Raw genomic sequence first — 20,797 nt, forward strand, 5'->3', positions numbered from 1 at the left:
TTTCAGTTTAACTATTGCTTTTTTTAAGGTTGCCTCGGAACTTCACCAGTAATGAGATCAAATCCCGAAGCTTCTGAGGATTTGTTTTCTTTAATCTCTGTTATAACTTCTTTAGAAGATGTTAACTCAATATTTGCTTCTTGTCAGCTGTTCCTTGGTCAATATTATCGTTACCTTCATGAAAAGTATCCTGCAGGTGTGGCGAATCTATCAGCATTTTCGTGGGAATTAATCAGATCTGTAGGACGGAACTGAATTACCACAAGTTTGATAAGAATCATGTTATTTGATGAGGTGTACATTACTATATATTTTCAAATACAAAAAAGTTCAAGACATTGTAGGAAAATGATTTTATTTTCCTTCAAAGTAATAACTACCAATTCATTCTTCCATAGCTTCCATAACTTACAAGCTTGATGCCAATCATCTTTTGGAACGCTCTCAAAAAATTGATGAATTACTACATCTCTCTAATCCTCTATCATGGGATGATGACCACGTAAATGTTTCTTTAGATTAAATGATTCCCAGAAATCACTCATAGCTAAATCAAAAGAATGGGTAGATATTCAATGACTATTGTGTGATGATACATTATCGTAATGCAATATTAACTCAGAGTCAAGAAGGTAGGCAAGTAAACATTTTGTGGTGTACTAGTTTGCTGTAATTGTACGTTGATCTTCATGCTTAATGCTAGCCTTGTGGGTAGAAATATCATAAAATGTCGTATATCATTACCTGTTACAGATAGAATATGCTGCCCTACATTATTCAACATTCCTAACGTATCTGCGCGATGCTTACACGTTCTGCCTTTTGTGTTACGCGAATAAGTCACCCAAAGAGTAACAATTTTTTTCTAACGCAGATGTTACGAAACCAACACCAAGAGTTCTCTTCATCGCTTGATAGGTGCATCTTGGTTCTTATTTTTTCATATGTCTACTCTCTCTATGTTTTTAATAGTAATTGAAAAACAGAGCCTACCAATACCAACCGCTATCAGTTGAATTCTTAATTATCTATATAATTGATAGTACTTCAAGATAGCAGAGTATTTGGTTGTCATACTTCCACATTTGGTTTGTAGGAACCGCAGGGAATGCACATTGTTTTGTTCCCTAAGTTAAAATTGGTTTTATTATTTCGTAAAACTAGTATTCATAAAGTAACGTAATCTGCTAATCAAAATAGCTTAATTTACTAAAAATTTCCGAATAAAACTTTTTTATATGATCAATTAGTTTTCTGTAATTACAATGCTATCACTGCAAGTGAAAGTATAGAATCTGCCCTGTAGAATTATAGTTTCCTGTACTTGTTACATTGTGTAAGCGTTAGAATTTGTATCTTAGACTAGTGCTGGTGGAAATTATATCTTCAATGCGCAGCTACGATTATTATTATTATTACATTAGAAAACTTTCCACGTAATAAGTTGTCTCTTTTTGAGGCAATCATTACTCATTTATTTTTAATGTATTTTTGTAGGACATAAAAACAATACAGAGAAATTTCGAACAATCAATCATAAGCTCACAGTTATCATTTGAAAAATTAGACCTGTCATCCAAAGAGAATAGACACATAGCTACACATTTTCGTGTTAAATAATGTCAATTTATAGTTTTAATTATTTTTTCTAAATATGTAAAATATCCGATAAATGGATTTTGTTCCCTTGGTTTTGTCACACTGTACGTAATGTAAAGTAAAAATAAAATTGAGTAACACATCGAAGCTATCTACTGATAAAAATAAAAGGTTGTTTCGTATGTAGAATTTCATGAATAACTGTGAACAGATTGCCCTTTTATAATATGAAATAACCTTGGTATTTGCGTCTAAGGCTACAAATCATCGAGGTAATAATAATAATTAGAACTAGTCCTTATTCATTCCCAAAAAACATTGCATGATCAAAGGAAAAAATAAAGTTTGACTGAGAGGTACACATGATCCAATGTTGTCTGTGTCCAACTACTTACACAATAGATGACCAACATTAGCCTCGGAGAACGCACAAGTAAACAAGTTCTAGTCAAATTAAGAGGCGCATTTATAAATTAGACGACAATAGAGTTGTGATTCCTGATAAAGGCCTCTGATGAGAAGTTACAGACGTCTTTACGGAACTATCCGTCGAGTCTGTATCTGTTTTCGTAATTTTAAAAAGCCGCCACCTATTCAGAAGTGCTGTAGTGTTTTTCTTCAGTACTACGGGCTTCAAAGCAGTTGAAATTCTACTCCAAATCAGAAATGTTTATGACCAACAGTTGTTAAGAGTTGGACCATAAACCCCATACAGTTCTGATCTAGAGCTTAGCAACTACTATATTAGCAGCCTTGTTTTACGATGGAAAACTAGTTAACAGTATGCGAAAAGTGAAATGTATGATTGCGTAATTCGGGGTGTTATATACATTGAGACCCAGAGGATCTATTATGTCCCCTTTTCTTGCTGTGGTTCTGGAGGAGCACAGTATTTATAGCCGAGCTACTAGTCCCACTCCTTTACAAAGACATTTATTTTCTACTTTATACAACCCCAGGTGCAAACTTTTGATTTCGTATTCTCTCTTAATGTGCTCATTGCCGCGGCAAGGCTCCTGTTAATATTTGTAGGTTGATACATTCAGAAATCGTTTCCCAGGAATATCTTTGCCTACCTCAGCCTCTGAGTGCCTTTATATTATTGGGAATTATATAGAAAAGTAGGATGAAGTGTGGTCTTAAAAATGTATAAATATTTTTGGAAAAATAGTAGTTAATCTATGCCAGTCTATATACGAAACATCCCGTAAAAAGTAAAATATAGCATACGACAGTACTGCCAATAAAAATTATAAAATTATTTTGTAGTTATGATAATATTTATTGAATAAATCAGTTGCGCTTGAAAAATGTATTTTGAATCACTCAAGAGCGACAGATAATTTAAAAAAATGTTTATGACAAACATAGGAGAGGGCGATTAATATCCGACATCGAACACAAAGTAAACCATTAAATCAAACAAAATTTTTCCAAGCGTATAACACTTCATCATTATTTCAGGACACGGTTATTGGAAGGGATCATTTTCTCTTTCGATATTTCCGAGATTTTAGTTGAGTGGAGTGCAACGAAATACATCGACAACAAGTATTTGCTTTATCTGGTTTAATGATTTGTGAACACAAAGCAATCTTTTGATGTTTTGGAATGACGAATGATAAAAATACTATTGACTATAGACTGTGTTCCGATATTCAACTGCCTGCACTATATAGGCTATAGCCATTGAAAATAAAGTAAGAAAGGAAACATAAACCCCTCTAATACTTAGTTAATGAGATACAAGGCATTATAAATGAAAAAATAAAATTATATTTTTGTTATATCTCGTATGCCGTGGTATTTTATACCTATAGGGACGTACTTTAAATGTTATTCAAATCTACGTTCAGTTATGTTACTCTTTCATTTCTTGTCCAGGATTCTTGATGCTCTATCAAGCATCAGATTTTTCCTTTTTGCCTTCTTCCTGTGTAACTTGGTCTAGATAAGTTTTCCTGGATCTTTCTTTTTTCGTTTTCTTATTTCTTTTTGCTTCTATTACCTTTCTACTTAGGCTTTATGGTGTTCATCCCTTTAGGTGTGTGTAGTTCAAACATCTTTCAACCATTTTGTTTCCTATTGGTTCGTTTTTAATCTTTTCTATGATTACGTCTTTTATTATCCTGTCCATCTTCGTTTCCTCTGATATTTTCATGAGTTTTTTATCATTGCTGCTGTAAATCTTCTCGGTGTCTTTGTATCTCTGCATCTTTTTTTCCTATGTATTCGTATGTGGTCTATCTGTTTTCCTACTTTCATTGTTAAATTTTCCTTATGTTCTCTTTTTTGGTTTACTACTGCCTTGCATTTTCTGATATTTACTTCCATTTTCAGGTCATCTAGTGTCTTTATCCACGTGTCAACTTCTTCTTCCATTTTTAAAAATTGTATTTGCTACTATTATTAAATGGTTTACATAAAATAATCCGTTTATTGTTCAAGGTTTGTGTAGCCAATTATTATCTACAATCCATTGCTCTTCCCTTCATTGTTTTTATCATTTTTTCTATAACTATAATTAACAGAAGTAGACTAAGAATGTTTCCTTGCTTTACCTTAATTTCTATCCTAAATTTTCTCGATCTTTTTCCATCCAGTGCAGGTAATCTACTGAAATTACAATTTCCCCATTAATTTTTTCCTTTTTTTTTATGTATTGCTTTTTCTACACTTATATTATGCTGCTCTTGATCTTTTTGTGTAGAGGTGTTAAATATTTAACTTACGTTTCCATTAACTCTGTTTTTTGTATGTTTGTAGTAGATTATTTATATTACTCACTGCTTTTAGTTAATTGAATATCTACAATATATATTTTTGTTATCTGCGCACATTGTAATTATTTTAATAGAAAAATAAATTAGGATGAAAGCATACTGCAACATAATTTAACGTATATTTAAATAAAATCAGAAACACTAGTGAGTGTCCATTGAAGGAAGGTCAAAGGTGGTAAAACTATTTCTAAAAGCTTACACGGTTAGGAGTATATTAATATATTTATCCTACTTCACCACCCTGTATCTCATAAAGTGAAAATTTGAAGGATTCATGTTTCTATATCAGTCTTCATAATGTATCGAAGGATATTATATGTACAACGTTATCGAAACACTCTGAATAATATAGCTGTAAATTGGTAGATAGAATAATACAAATAAATGTCCATCATTTTCATTGCTACTATCTCCCTAACAATCTCCATGTCAAAAATCTTTTTCAACGAGTATTATTTTTATTACAACCCTTGTAGCAATTTTGATGAAATAAAAATACTGGTTTGTCCTTCTTTACTTAAAAAAAATCAGTATCAATAATAAATGTTTTTTTAGTAGGTATATACAGAATATAAAAGTTCACTTATGCTGTCGATTAGTTTGATTTCGCGATGCTACCTCTGTACATGCAACTGCGCGCGCAAATGTTTGTTTTCGATATTCCAGCTAACAGCTCTATTAACTTTTTTATTTCCTTTGTGACTAAAAAACTAAAAAACAGTGACTAAAACGTGTGTTTTATTATTTAATTTCAATGTTTTCATATTTCAATAACTAGTTTAAGTGTGTGATAAGTATAGTAGGAACAACCGTTTAGTAAAAAAGTTAGAATGGAATCGACTTTAAAGGTAAGTTCATTTGAATTAAACAAATATAAATAGCTATATTCAAATCTAACTACGTGTTGAAAAAAAGGGAGTAATGATCTCAGATTTTTAAACAATATGTTCTGTACACATTCAGTTCCATTTCGTTCTTTTTTATGTTACTTGTTTTTTCGGTATTTACATACTTTAAGGCCTATATTGTCTCTTTTTCAAAACTTTTTGGTTTCTTTGAATAATCAAGTTTGTGTTCTAAACTGTCTGCTTTATTAATAAGTCTTTCGTAGTTAGGAAAAAATCTAAAAGGAATTTACAACTCTATTAGAATAGGTAAAATTAAATAGAAAAGATATTTTCAGTAGTTTCTCTACATTCTTGCAGTTTAGTATTATTTTAGTATTAGTTGGTTGAAAACAATTAAATATTTTTACCATCATATTTTATAACCTGAATTCAATAAAAATAAACATACTATTGAATATTTTTTGTTGGAAACTATTCAATAACAAAATAACTAAATGTACACTTATGGGTTATTTCATTCTCATTGCCACAGTCCAAGGAATGTAAGGTTATGTTAGGGTTAGGTTATGTTATGTTATGTTAGGCGATAGACAGTTTCCTTGTTAACAAAGTTAACTGTTACTAATTCAAAGTAAGGAAACAATTTAGCTGGTTAAAGTCATCTCATCATTTGTATTTGATGAAGTTTTACTAACAAGAACAGTACTTGTCCAGTATCAAATAAAGTGAGCTTGTTCTGACCGTTCTTTATATCTATATAACCAACTTTTGCAGATATAATTGTTCAGAAAAAGATACTAGCGTGGTAAAATTTCAACACTGCAAAACCAAGAAAAATTGGGAATTATTTAACTACTATCAATTAAGTACTACATAACATTTAGTCCAAGTTTAATTCAAACGTTATTCTCAAGACAAAACGTTAAAATAAATGATAAACTTTTATCAGCAGCACTGTAAATTGTGGGTATAGAGTAAAAATGTTGTACCTATTCATGTAAATGAATTCTGGTAATGTTAAATGAACGTAACGAGTTCGACAAGCAAAAAAATAAAAAAAAAAATAATTTTATGCGCGTGCTGTTATTACGTGTGGAAAAGATGAGCCTCTAGGAAGCTGCTGCGGGAATCGTAGTTGCCCCTGTTGTGAACACAACGAGCAACGAGACATCAACGAAGCAGCATCGATACTAACTCCATCTTCTAACCAGAGGGACTACAAGAATTTATTGTTAGTAGAAACTAAAATTTATCTTTACAAACGAGGTACCGTGTTCATATAAAAATATTTGAAATTTAAATCATTATAAAATTTTTTCCTTTGGTAACACAGTTCTACAAAATTTGTTGATCTAGATATTTATGTTTTCAACTCCACAGGTTACGACTATAACCATGATTGTACTCTAGTTTTTATTATTTCTGAATTATTATTCTGAACAATAATAGGCATGTTAAATAAAATTTATATTTCCAATTATCATATATACTTTGCAAATTGTTTTCGCGCATACAAACATCTCGTGATCCCCGTATCACTCGAATTGCAGAACGTCCAAGATCACATGTAGTTGTTTAAATTGACCAATATAAAATCGTTATTTTTGGTTATTAAAAAAGGAGTGTATCACGGAACAATTGCGAGTATAAAACTTATTTATTTTATCATATTTCGGTGTTTATATGACCAAAAACATCATAGATTCAGTTAATAAATGACCACTTAATATCTCTAAATAAATATGAAAGATCTAGTGTCTCGTAAAGTTTGTTATCCCGTGCTAAGGAAGGAGAACGTCCCAGATTATGTTTCTATATACCCATGACGTTACAATAAATCAAGTTTATTGAAAGTTACAATGGATCGTTTATCTGAAAAAGCACGAATTGATATTTTAAGGATATTAGGATATGGTGATAGGCGTAGAAGTCAATAATATCTTTAATAATTTATATCCTAACCGAAATCCCATATCAAGATCTTCTGACAGTAAATAAGTAAAAAAGTTTAACGGAACTGGTTCGGTAAAATATTTATCTAAATCAGGGCGCAGAAAAACTGCATCAACTGAAAAACAAATCTTTAGATGTTTTTATCCTGTTAGAAGACGATCTACACTTGAGTAATAGACAACTATCCAGGGCACTTGATATTTCGCAAACATCCGTAATGAAAATTTTACGTGATAATAAATTCGACTCCTAAAACGTGAATCGACATGATTGTAGATACTAGTCACGTAACAATCCTCGTTAAATGCGTGAATCCCACACCCAAAATCCCGAAAAAATGATTGTATGGGCTGGAATAATAGGCGACAAAATAATTGATTCCTTTTTCATTGAGGGTAACTTAAATGTTTCGGCGTATTTAGATTTATTGCAAAATAGTATTATACCTGAGTTGGCTTAGATATTTCCATCTAAGTGAGTATTTTCAATTAGAAAAAACTTTTAGATAATAACAATATCCCGAACAACAATATTTGGCTGCCCTACCTCACTATGCGTGTGTGGAGAGGCAATACCTAAATAATGTGGTAGATGGATTGGAAGCCGTAGTTTTATCGAACGGTCCCTGTGATCATCCGACATGAATCCTTTAGACTATTTTCTGAGGGTTCATTTAAAAAACATCGTTTATAAAACAAAACCTGCCCATATTCAGGAATTAAGAGATAGGATTGCCACAGAGATAAGAAGAATTGAGCGGTCAGGGATGTTGCAAAATGTATTGCAAAGTTTTAAAAATCGCTTGGATTGTTGTATTGAAGTAAACGGACAACATTTTAAGCATCTGCTGTAATCGCATTTACTGTATGTTTTCTGAAATTCGTACCATTTCTACTTTACAAATGTGGATCTACTTCTAACATCACACAAACATATAAAGATTTGTCTTCAGTTGCAGCTAAATGTACAATAATTATTATAACTTTAGTGGAGATACTCCGAAATTAATGCATTTAGTTATACAGAATAATGCATGAAAAATAATCAGTATTTCATAACGATTTCTAAAAACACAAAATATATAGGGTGATCCATTCGAAATAACAAAAATCGTACAAGCCATTTCCGAGATAATTGAGGTGTTCCATACTTAAAACTCACTCTGTATAGAAATGTGTATATATGTTCAGAAGTAATTTATATAGCATTAAAAACAAATATATAACAAATTCTTAGTACAAATCGATAAGTGGAAGTAAATATAAAGGTGAAACATCTGCATCAAAGCTGCTTTCTCCAAATGATCGCGGAGATTTTATAAGTTATCTAAATATGTGAAAACAGAACTCAGAACTCGTAGTTTTAAGAATAAAAGGAAACATGATTGCAGAAATAGCCACAGTTACAACATATAGAACAAGAAAAAGTACTTTTTTACTACAATGATATTGCGAAACTATTTTTAGACATGCGTTTCAAAGAGTAAATTCTAGCTTTTGACAAATTGTTATTGATAATTATAAAAGTTCAAAAGTTATACAATGGAAATCCTATTTACCCATCCAATAAAACACATCGAGAATATCAAAATGGTATATCAACAAAGTAGATACATAAAATACGTTTCTTTCATTTATGCGTATGATTGTAAGCCAAAGCAACTGCATAAAACCAACAACAACAACAACAACGTTATTAATCAGAATGTTAAAAGCAATTTATCTAAGTTATGGACAAGGAAGGAGATAAATATAAACATGTTGGCACATAAATCAGGCAATTGAGAAAAGAGAATGTAAATATGAGTATATTAGAGTGTCTTTACTGGGGTTAATAATTTCTAATGAATAACCAAATTGTTACCGTAGAGTGTTTCATTCTGAATTCACTAACTAATAATGACTAGGAAGTGACAAAATATCTATTAGTACTTACCTCATTTAAGAGAGTTTTTCGATTTGCTTTTTTACAAACAATAATCAAACTATTGAAAATAATAGAAATCATTTCTGATTCCTCTTAAGCAAAATCTTTTTAATTCTTAAAAGAAATGAAAACCACTTTAGAACCAAAAAACATCTAAGGAACTATAGAATCATGCAAGATCGTTGTGATGCAAATCCTTTTAGATATTTTGACACTTTCTCGTTCAAAGTAGCAGGTCGTGTGAGTATTTGGTCTAAGATTTAAGAAAATTTTATGGTATAGGGTTAATTACTGAAAAGTAATGAGAAACATGTAACTTTGATATGTTTTATAGTCCTTTATATATTCGGAAAATACGGGTCGACACGAATAGTACATATATAACATATTATAACTTTTATAGCCGAATAAAGATCAGCAAAACTAAATCGGAGTTTAGGGTTATATGAACTTATGAAGGTTGACTGTTCGAAAAGGACTATGTTATGGCAGACTAATTCAACCCTTGTACTAACAATTTAAAATTAATTGAGTTGAAATAGATATTAGTTGGTCATCAGGAATGGTGAATTCGGGAGAAAGATCAACAAATCGTTTTTTCAAAACTATGAGCATAACGTAGGAAATCAGATTATCCTAAATATTTTTTGATTTCATTACATTTTTTACTATGATCACAAGTCATTTCATTATTTTTGGAGTGTTATTGATTGATTATTTTGTTGATAAGAAACTAAAGGTGAAGAATCCTAGTAAGGAGAAAAATATATTCCATCGGTTTCGAACAACAAAATATTTTTCAGCTATTTTTTAAAGAAACATATCCTAACTTATATTATAAGAGAAAAACAAAAATTTTAGGGTTTAAAATTTCTTAAAGTGAGATATCATTCGAAACAATTACCCATATGTATTCGCGGTTTACTGGGGCAAATATCACAATATTCCAAAGTTTTATGTCTTTTTGTCTTTTCTTGACATTCCGCAATATGTGCAGACTCTTGTCCAGTCTTGTTTCATGTGTTAAATTGGAATGTCTTGATTGATCTTCGCGGAACTCATCTACCAGTTGATCGACTTGACAAACTTCAAATGGGACAATGGTTTCCAGTTCTTGCTTTTTTTTAAAACTTATATAAAATGTATGCATTTATGGCAAACATCTCCATTCTCCAAAAGAACATTTTCCTCTATGATGATGGGTATCGATCCTCGCGATCAACATCACCCATTGAAGCTGTGTAGTTAACAACAATTTTTTGCTTTTCCACATTTTGTTGTTCACCTCCTCTTACAAATCTTCTTTTTATAATAAATCCAGCGCTATCACTAGTTCTTAATAGCGTTACCACCCTTTATCTTTACAGGACATTATCATCGTCCCTCCCTTTTCCTTTTTATAAGCGATTGATTAATTTTCATTTTTTTTATGAAATTAGGTAGGCCCAGGCGATTGATATTCATTGTACAGTTCTTCTAATATCAATTGCAGATTATAAAAACCCTTGCCGATAATTTTGTTTGATCTACCATAGCCGTAGATACATCATTTTATAAATTTATTATTTTTGTAAATACTTTTAAGAATATTATTATGTATTATGATTAGAATATTATGTATTATGATACTAAGAGGATACAAAATGGGAAATAAAGAAGTCAAAATCCTGTGCTATGCAGACGATGCGGTACTGTTGGCGGAGAACGAGGACGATCTGCAAAGGCTACTGTACCAATTTAACAAAACAGCAAAAAAATTCAATATGATAATATCAGCGGCAAAGACAAAATCAATGGTTACTTCCAAGACACCGATAAGATGTAAGCTTGTGATGGATAACAAAATAATACACCAGGAAATGAAATTTAAATATCTGGGAATCGAAATATCTGGACACGGGGACGTGGAGACGGAAGTAAGAAACCAAACTACAAGAGCCTCAAGAACAGCAGCATACCTAAATGACACAATCTGGCGAAATAAATACATTCGAACTGAAGCAAAAGCCCGCATATACAAGACCGCAATCAGACCTATATTATCCTATGCAGCAGAGACCCGACCTGAGACCTCTAAAACGAAACGGATATTGGAGACTACAGAAATGAAAATAGTTCGAAGAATAGCGGGAAGAACACTACTGGATAGAGAAAGGAGTGAAAACATAAGACGAACATGCGGGATAGATAATATCAATGACTGGGTACTGGATAGAAAGATAAAATGGAATGAGCACATTGACCGCATGACGGAAGAACGAATTGTGGAAATATCAAGGGACAAATCACCAGCAGGACAAAGAAGCATTGGAAGACCTGGGAAAAGATGGAGTGACAACCTCCCAGGTGACTGAGCAGAGGCAATGACGTGAAGAAAAACAGGCAATGATGCCTATACACAGCAGGAAGAAGAAGAAGATACTTGTTTGTTATTAGTTTATACGTATTATAATGTAGTGTAGAATCATGTTCTTATTAGATTCATATTTTCTTACAACTTGTATATTTTTATTTCGATTTGTCATCATAAAGAATTCGTATTTTTCTAAGGAATGAGTAATTTGTGTTTTTTCAAGTACCTGACTAATCGCTCATCACTGACGAATTTGAAAACGAAGAAACGATTTATGATTTGAGTTTTCAGTCATTATTATTATATTGTCAGCAAGCGGCAGGCGCGGATGTTAAATAGTTGAATTCAGCGGCAATAAAATTGTGGATTTCAAATAAATGCGTTTCCTTTCAACTTCGTGTAATAATATGTATATCTTATGCGAGAAAGTATTCGTTAGAAGGCAATCGAATCATTATAAATTGGACGGCATTATACGCAGTTATTTAGACAGATGCACTTAATTGTACTCCTACTTGGAACTTGGAAAAAAATCATTAATATACCTCGTTAGCTGGCTACCAGCGAATTTTGATTTATAAAACGTAAAAAGACGAGTAAAATGTACCTGCCTGTAAAGGAGTTTGGTTTAAACAGGGTACCAGACGTGAACTGAGCCATTTTTGTACTCCATTCGTTTTTTTCTGGAAAACGAAATTTCAAAGCAAAAACCATAAAGGAAAATAAATTCTTTGCAAATACAAGAGTCATCATTTGATTGAATTATGAAGAGGGCGATAACACATACTCATCATCTTCCTTGATAACAAGTTCAACACAGTTTTTCCAAAGCTCTTGGTGGTCTACTGCTAAAATTTTCTTTACGATTTCTACAACCTTTTTATTCAGTTCTGGAGACTGATTACTGATTTTACGTTTGCCCATATTAACTCTATAGTAATAGCTTGTCAATATAATAAATCTCCTCTAACTTTAGACCCTTAATAACAGTAAGCAAATCTTTGTTTGTTGTTTATCTGTGTACAGAACCTTGTGCATCTGGTACGATCGACAATAATTTGTGATATAGATGCAATGGAATTCTAGTACTTACAGGCAAATGATTCGTTATAACATTATCGTAGATAATACTAGTACAATATGGGAGAATATTGTACACACATATCCAGTTTCTGAGTCAGACAAAACCGTATATGCGTAGTCCCCATTTTGTAGGCTTATTTGGGTTGTAGGTTATAAAACTAATTTTACTTTTGAATTTTATATCTGATTCGTCGACACATTATCTTGTCCTAGTATAAAATACTATAATGTAAACATGATAAACTTATCATCAACACTATAAGGTAAACACAAACTATTTCACCTACATAACTTTTAAGAGCGCAAAATCAGTAAAGGTTGCTTGACATGATGCAATACAACGTGCAATGCAATGCAATTTTTATTGATAAAAAGCATGCGGAGATGAAGTTCAGCTGATTATTTCATGCATTAATCTCGCATTTGCAAACATCATTAGTTTGATGCCATTTTTATTGCGTGCAAGCTGGAATTCTAGGGAGAAATCTGGTTACTTTTGGCTTAACAACCAACCCGTGCAATGCAATGCAAAACGCAATATTTCTTGATCAAAAGCATGAGCAGATGAAGTTCATCTGATTGTTTCATGCAAGCTCTTGACATTAGGCCGCTGGACATGAGTGCAATGCAATGCCTGGCGCAATATTTCTTGATAAAAAACATGCGTAGATTGAAGTGCAGCTGATTGGTCCATGCAAGATATGGTATCATTTTTATTGCGCGCAAGCTTCATTCTAGCGAAAAATCTAAATAAACTTTTGACTTAACAACCAACCTATCGGTAGACTCCAAAAACAAGGGCAGTGGCCTCAGTTTTGTTATTCTTATTTTGTTGGTTACAAAATTTGAGGTTAGGAATTTTTGTTAGGGGCCATGATGCAATCGCAGAAGATTTGAATAATGTCAAGCGACGATAATTCATTAATGCAATATGTTACAATTTATTGAACGTTATATTGTATCATGTCAAGCGACCTTTAAATCTTTTACGCGAATACGGCGACAACGAAGTGCAAAGGGTTAAAGTATATCAATTTTCGGTTTTCAAATGTATTATATTTGCGACAGATAAGTGATTTTCAAAACACCAGCAACCGATGATCGAAATTAGCGTTGGATAAAAAAAAACGGATACTCGTACAGCTAACGAGTCTTTATTGAGGAATATGATTTTTAAATGTCGATATTCGGACACGTTGCTTGAACTCCTGCTCGCGCATGTTCAATTATTTTCTGTATATTGTAAATGAAAAATGAATTAGTTTCGTTAATGCGTTATTTCGTAACAGAAGATGAAATATTTTAATACTAACTTGTAAGGATGAATGTTTCTTATTGGCAAATCTGAATCCCGAACTTTGGTGATCGTTAACGTGTCTATGGCGAAGTAGCAACGTTCTCATTACTCTCGCCTTGTCCTCTTCCTTTATCAAATCCTCCCTATACAAATCCTCTGATATCCTGAAAATAATAATGAAACCTTTCTGAATATTGTCAAATACTCATGTTTATAATAATTTACTAAAACATATCACTATACATTTGATCCGGTCATGAAAATTTTCCCACTTTTTATATCCGTTATATTTTATTTTTACCCTTTGTTGGTAAAATCCAAACCAATCGTTTCATTTACATCCTTTTTCGCTATACAGAATTTTACGATGGGCCCAGTATAGGCCCACACTTGGTCCAAGTATGTATAACTCTGGTACTAGCTTGGAAGCCGTTATTGGCCCAGATTTGGTGGGACTCTGGGATAATAAAAATGTCTCTTGCATGGTTTGCAAGCCTAGACCAGGCCTGGTAGTCTAGATAAACCCAAGACTGGTCTGCAACCCTGGACCAGGCTAGTTGCATTTAAAAATAGATTTTTAATATATTGTTAATAAAATTATAGTTTTATGATAAATTTCCATTAATGCACTCTACTAATTAATGTATATAAAAATATTGGTTAAATAATTAAACGTATAAAGAAATGGTACTATTTTTTATTCGGTGAATATGGGATAGCCGAGATAAGGTTACAAAGAGTTCATCCAGACTTGGCTGACTATAGAATGGTCGGGGCTAAGATACCCAGACTTCAACCAGGCTTGGGATATTATTGGTTTGCCAAGGCCGGGTTTCCCAGCTTTGGCCCAAGCTAAGCCCCGTCGTTCAAGTCTCGGGACTCCTACATGGGCCGTTCTACAGGATTGGCGCATGGACCGACAGAATTTTGGATAACACCAAATGTCTTGACTTTAATTTTTTTTTCATGAAGCATATCGTTGGATAGGATAATAACTGGAGAAATTTTTAAGACGACTAATACCAAGTAATCATGTATTTAGTAAGAGAAAACATCGTAGAATAATATCACATATTATTTCGTGGTGGTATAACCTCAAATAAAAGTTATGACGATTTTGGGTGATTTTTGGAAAATTTGAAAAAAATTCAAGCTACCGCGCCACTTCAAACTTAGGATCTATCAGGGAAAACTATTGCATGAGCCCCCAACTCCCTCAAAAATTCCTGTCGGTCCATGCTCTAAACACCCTATATTAGCCGTAGATAACTCTTTCCATTTTAGTAATTTGTATACTGTGTTCATATCAATTTTATGTCCTCTCTCTACAAAATAGAATAGGATTCGTGAAAAGAATTTGTATGCTAGAAAATACCACCAGTTTAAAATAATCCGAAAAAAATGATGTTTATGTTTATTTCGGCCTATGCTTTAGCTTCAGAAGTACAACTATTAGAGTCAGAAACAATTTGAAACGATAATTTAACTTATTTAAAATGAAGTATTAAAAGAAAAGATATTAAAAAATTCATTTTTGTACGTTGATAATTACTAATGCAATCCAATTATAATCAACAATGTGAAACCTAAGCAATTTTAACAAAATGAAAACAGTTAGGTTGGATTTCTTTTTCTGCGGTTATGTACTCGTAAAGTGGAAACTACACGTCAGTCTGCTCAATAATAGTTAATAATTAAAAGATAAAATTCTTGCACACTTACAGCTGTTCGACGTGATACTGTTAAACAATTCATGGAAACCATTATTCTTAAAATACTTAGGTGTTGGTTTGGTCTTACTTAGTTTTTAATTTAGTTTAAACATAATGACTTATTTCTTAATAGTAATACATGTTTTCGTTTCTACAATTTATTTTTATATATTATATACTACAGCTATGACTTTTCGTAGTAAAAACCAAAGTTACTCGAATAATAATTTGGTTCAGGCAGTAATGGTAGATCCATGCTGTTTTTATTTATAATTGCATTAAATTTTTTCATTTTGCATATTTAATGTGTTAATAACACTTAACAATCAATACCAGCTGATTTTAACGAAATGCAAAAATAGTTCAATAATTGAAAATGAAATAAAACGAAACAAAACCAAATTCAAATGAATTGTGAATTTTGAAAACTTGAACTAATATAAAAAAAATATACCTGTAAGCTATTCCTGGCAAATCTTTTTCTTCCATATCGAGAATAACCAATCCTTCTTCCAAACATCGCCTGAGGTTCAGTAAAGAATGAAAACTCAGGGAAGCAACGTGTGGTTTACCCCATCTGTCTACTCCTTCTTCTACATCTTCTTCGTATTTGATCCATCGAGCTCGTTGCTTCCATTCACGATCTTCTGTCGCTTCTCCGTTAAAATACTCTGCCAATTCAACGAATATCTGAAAAAAAAAATAAATTATTTATAAACGAATAGTCAGTCATATTATGAACATCGGGAACTTGACGTTCAGTTGGTTTGTCGTAGACTGAAGCCGTAAGCTTTGACCAGTGTAAGTTATAAGCACAACAGAATAAAAATTTTAAATAGAAGAATACAAGGTTGTTTACCAGATGTCCTAAACTAAGGACTCAAATTTTTCTTATTTTAATATTACTACATGCTAACAAATATGCAGTATTTTTCGGAATTAGAAGAGCTGACTTTTTAACAAATTTTGAAACTAAGACAGCAAGAGTAAGAAACAGAAAAAAACGTATTAACATCACTCAAATGTAATGAGAAAGAGCATGCTATTTGTGAGTAGCATTTATTTTCTCTTATACATGCAGAGGAAAACATAAGTTTTTACTAATTACCCAAGCAAGTTATGAACGTGCCTATTTCCCATTAAAACTAATTAAAACAAGACTGTTCTCTAATCGATTCAACGAGAATTTATAAACATTTCCCGTCATGCAAATGAACAGAGAAACATTTGTCAAAATAGAGAACGGAATAATAGAATGTCTCTATAATGAAATTCAGGAATTGAAGCCAGTATTGAATTTCTAAAAAATTATTAATAATTATCAGATGAATCGCTTGACTCTTGCTCATCCAAGTGTTAATTTTAATGCTTTATTGTATAAGAGCCCCGTCCCATTTCAGTTGGCCCACTTAGAAAAATTCGAAATTATTAAACTTTATTTTAAAATGCCAAAAAGTAGCTGTTAGTAAAATGTTTTAAACTTATAGTTTTACGTCTAAAATAGGTTTTGGATGAATATTGTCAAATATTTTGAATGATATTTAATACGGTGGAAATAGATAGGTCTTGTTGATAATAATTTTTTATGCATATACAAGGGTTCAATGTTTCCAAAATTGTGTTCAAAGTTTCATTAGGTCTAAAATGCGCAAATAGTAAAGTGGGTAGATTATAATTTTTAAAATGGGTAGAGGAAAAGTTATTGATGAAAAAATTCGATTAATCATAATAAACTTATTCAAAAATGGGAAAAAGAACCCAGAAATCGGGAAAGTCGTAAACATGTCAAAATACAGTGTTCGAAATATAGTTCGCTTGTATAAAGCAAAGAAAATGGTTCTATTATCCCCAAACGCCGGTACGTAAGAAAATCGAAATTGTCAGACAAAAATAAACGAGCGTTAAAAAGAATACTTCAACAAAACCGACGTGCTAACTATGGTCAACTAAGTGTACTTTGAAGTAATGCAGTGGGTAGGCGGGTTTCAAGATCCACATGTCACAGAGAGGCTCAAAAATTAAGATTTCGGACATACAAGATGAATTTTGTAACACCTTAGTTTAATGCATATTTTTCTAAATTTAAATTTTCTTTACATAGGCCAAGGAAAAGCCTTTATTGACTTAAATCCAAAAGAAAAATAGACTTAAATGGGCCAAAGAGCATACAAATTGGAATTTTGAACAGTGGAGCTGTATACATTGGAGTGATGAGTCTCGTTTTGACGTTTGCATGGGTGACGATCCAAGTAGAGTCATTCGACAAAAAAATGAAGCTTTCATCCAGATTGTTTGAAGCGAAAAGTAAAATTTCCGGCATCTGTGATGGTATGGGGCTCGATATCTGCAAGAAGAGTGGGAAAACTGCATTTCATAAACGGAATTGTCAATACTGAAAAGTACCTGGATATTTTAGAAGAATCATTGTTGCCAACAAGAGAAGTATGTTAGAGCAGCATGTTATAAGTCAAAAAAGACATTAAAGTGGTTATCAGACAACAATATTCCAGTAGTCCAGATTTATCACCAATAGAAACACTTTGGCTTGAAATGAAAAAGCAGTTGCGTGCAAATCCAACTAGAAATGTTATGTAATTAAAAGAAAAATTACAAGAAATTTGGGATGATTCTACTCTCGAATACTGCCACTTTGATAAACACTATGCCTCAAAGAATTACGGCTGTTATTAAAAATAAAGGGGATGTTACGCTATGGTAACTTTTAAAAGTATGTTTAATATTAAGCTTTTTTGATTACATTTAGTTTTTGTTTTTTTTTTGGTTTGTAATTATAACATATGTTAAGACTTGTAACTCTTGTAAAAGTATCTAAAATGTTTATAGAAAATATAAAGTGCTCAAAACGAAACAATTTGCCGGTTTTTAATAGCTGAAAAAGCAATAATTAATAATTTTTTTTCAATTGGGCCTACTGAAATGGGACGGGGCTCGTATGTTTGCTAAATATATTAATCAATATTTTTAAAAAATAACATAATTTTGATTTTATACTTCTTCGATCGCTTGATTAGTGCCTTTTTGGAAGATCCAGTCCAACCCTGGATAAGTCTGTCTTTTCTTTTAATCCTTGACACAGTAGAGAGATGATACGTAATTTAGAAAATATATTGCAGTTCTGTCAGGGTTTATTTATGATTAAATAGGGGTTTAACGCTTATGTTAGATGCTTAATAAGCACGTTCACGCGCACGACAATACAAACTTGAGAGTCACCCAGATTATTGCTGTCAAAGTGCCGTTGTTGGATAATTGAACTAATCGATTTTGTACTTTCATATATATTTTCTTTGATATAAAAAAATACGAGGTATGGTTATTAAACAACGAGACTAACGATGCTACAAAAGAAGTACGCAAATGTGAATCACCAGCAATTGGCAGCTATTACTGCGAATCCCTCTATTCCCAATACAGCGCCTTTTACTACTGTGAACAAATCGGTATAGCCGTACTTTTCCTTCGCCGTAGTTTTTTGTTTTACGGGAAACATATTAAGTGTAAGATGATCCGGCCAAGTATACGCGTGATTGATGAAACTGCAGTAATTGATGAAGAATTCAAATGACACATTTTACATTACAGTTTAAAAATGTGTACCAAATTAGTCTTGCATATCACATTTGACTGAGAACTCGCTAAAATACAAATTCCTTGAATGCTATGGTTCTAACTCATTAAGAGGGAAAAATTATGGTATGAGGCTTGATATAAGAGTGATTTTTCAATGGAAAAATTAATTCTCTACCAAAATATTTCTCTTCATTTGTTTAGTATTTTAGTATCATTTTCCACCAAATTATTTCTTACAATTTTGGAACTGCAAACAATAACAATAGCGGACGAATGGGTATTTAGTGGCTGTTTTTTTACGTTCGGCAGCAAGATGTTTCAGCAAATTTAGTCAATTGGTTTGATTAAACAAATAGTTTACACCTTTTGATTCCAAGAACTCTTGGCCAATGCCCTGATTAGCGGAAAAAACAGGTTTTGCTAAATTGAGAACACGTTTTTCGAAATAAATCCATTGCTTCGACTGTAGTTTTGTTTTTGGTGTTTAATGGTGAACTCATATTTCATCTATTACGTCAAATAGACAGGAAAATTTCTAATGCTATTAAGGTTTTGATCAGCGACATTCATATGTAAACATTCATGTAAAATATGCATCATTGGTGTTTATTTGGCCACTTATAATCGGCGAAACACTCACAAATCAATTCCATGGAATGGAGCATTTTCAGGATAATATTTACGTAACTTTTCTCGGGTTTTCCATGTAAAAAATAATGTTTAATTATTGTGTGAGTATTAAAACAAATCTATCTATGTGATATTTTGACAAATTACATCAGAAATTAACAAAATAAACACTGTAACGAAAAAATTGTCAATTGAACAAAAACTCCGTCAAATGCGCCTTCGTAGAAACCATGATTTAAGTCCCTCAAAGTTGTGCAATAGATTACAAGTGTAGAAACTGGCCAAAAGAAGACTTCAAGTCCTGTGTCAAATAATGAAAGGTTGGCGGGAAGGAGGAGGGATATATATTGAAGGATATAACGTATTCGTTCAAGATAAAACATGTGACACCGTTAGTCTCGCCATTTAATAACTACACTTCGTATATTAGTATGTAAAACATGGTAGTAATTAGTAAATCGGCTAAATATTGATTATTAAAAGGTGTAGGTCAAAAGAGTTCATAATGGATGTATTCTCTACCTTGTCAAATGTTCTTTTTTTTATACAGATTACATCCAGGAGTAAAATTCGTATTGATAATAAAAATATCAAGTATATGTTTGGAAATTAATTATATTTAAAAAAGGACTTACCGCATGAGGGCTATGATCGTAAAGCTTTTTGAGATAAGGATGTAAATCAGATACTTTTCCAACGTGCATAAGGGATCCCTTATGCGTCGTTTTAGGTCTTCTAAGAGCGCGGGGATCATCTGATCTGTAAAATAAAAACAAACACTGCTTGAAATTAAATTTCTATTTATGGCAAATCGAATCAATTTCATTCATTATATTAGAATTCAGAATAAATTGATAGATATATGTCGTGATGATCTTTCGAAAAAGAAATTTGTCTATATAGAAACAATTTTACAGATTTCTCTTTTACAGAAAATTGATTCAAATAGAAGTAAAGAAAAAAGCAATATATGGAATTGGGATCCTTTCTTTCTTAAATGATAAAAATACAATGAAAATGAA

The 20,797-nt window shown here is 32.0% G+C and overlaps 1 protein-coding gene and 1 long non-coding RNA gene across 3 annotated transcripts in view; one reads left to right on the plus strand and one right to left on the minus strand.

The window, feature by feature from the left end:
• LOC130898032 (uncharacterized) overlaps window positions 1–334 on the plus strand; it is a 36,426-nt gene extending 36,092 nt beyond the window's left edge. The window contains exon 3 of the long non-coding RNA XR_009059820.1: window positions 29–334. This is a non-coding gene — a long non-coding RNA (uncharacterized LOC130898032). The remainder of the gene's footprint in view (window positions 1–28) is intronic.
• The window catches only part of LOC130898029 (band 3 anion transport protein), a 207,689-nt gene that overhangs the window by 76,254 nt on the left and 110,638 nt on the right, over window positions 1–20,797 (minus strand). Inside the window, exons 8-11 of one of the 2 annotated variants that reach the window (XM_057807064.1) lie at window positions 20,411–20,534; window positions 16,009–16,244; window positions 13,859–14,006; window positions 6,321–6,446 (exon numbers count right to left, since the gene is read on the minus strand). In XM_057807064.1, the coding sequence (XP_057663047.1) occupies window positions 6,321–6,446; window positions 13,859–14,006; window positions 16,009–16,244; window positions 20,411–20,534 (634 nt within the window). The remainder of the gene's footprint in view (window positions 1–6,320; window positions 6,447–13,858; window positions 14,007–16,008; window positions 16,245–20,410; window positions 20,535–20,797) is intronic. The other variant, XM_057807065.1, reaches the window with a different exon arrangement.

The sequence above is a fragment of the Diorhabda carinulata genome, chromosome 9 (assembly GCF_026250575.1).
Source record: "Diorhabda carinulata isolate Delta chromosome 9, icDioCari1.1, whole genome shotgun sequence".
NCBI classification, from domain to species: Eukaryota; Metazoa; Arthropoda; class Insecta; order Coleoptera; family Chrysomelidae; genus Diorhabda; species Diorhabda carinulata.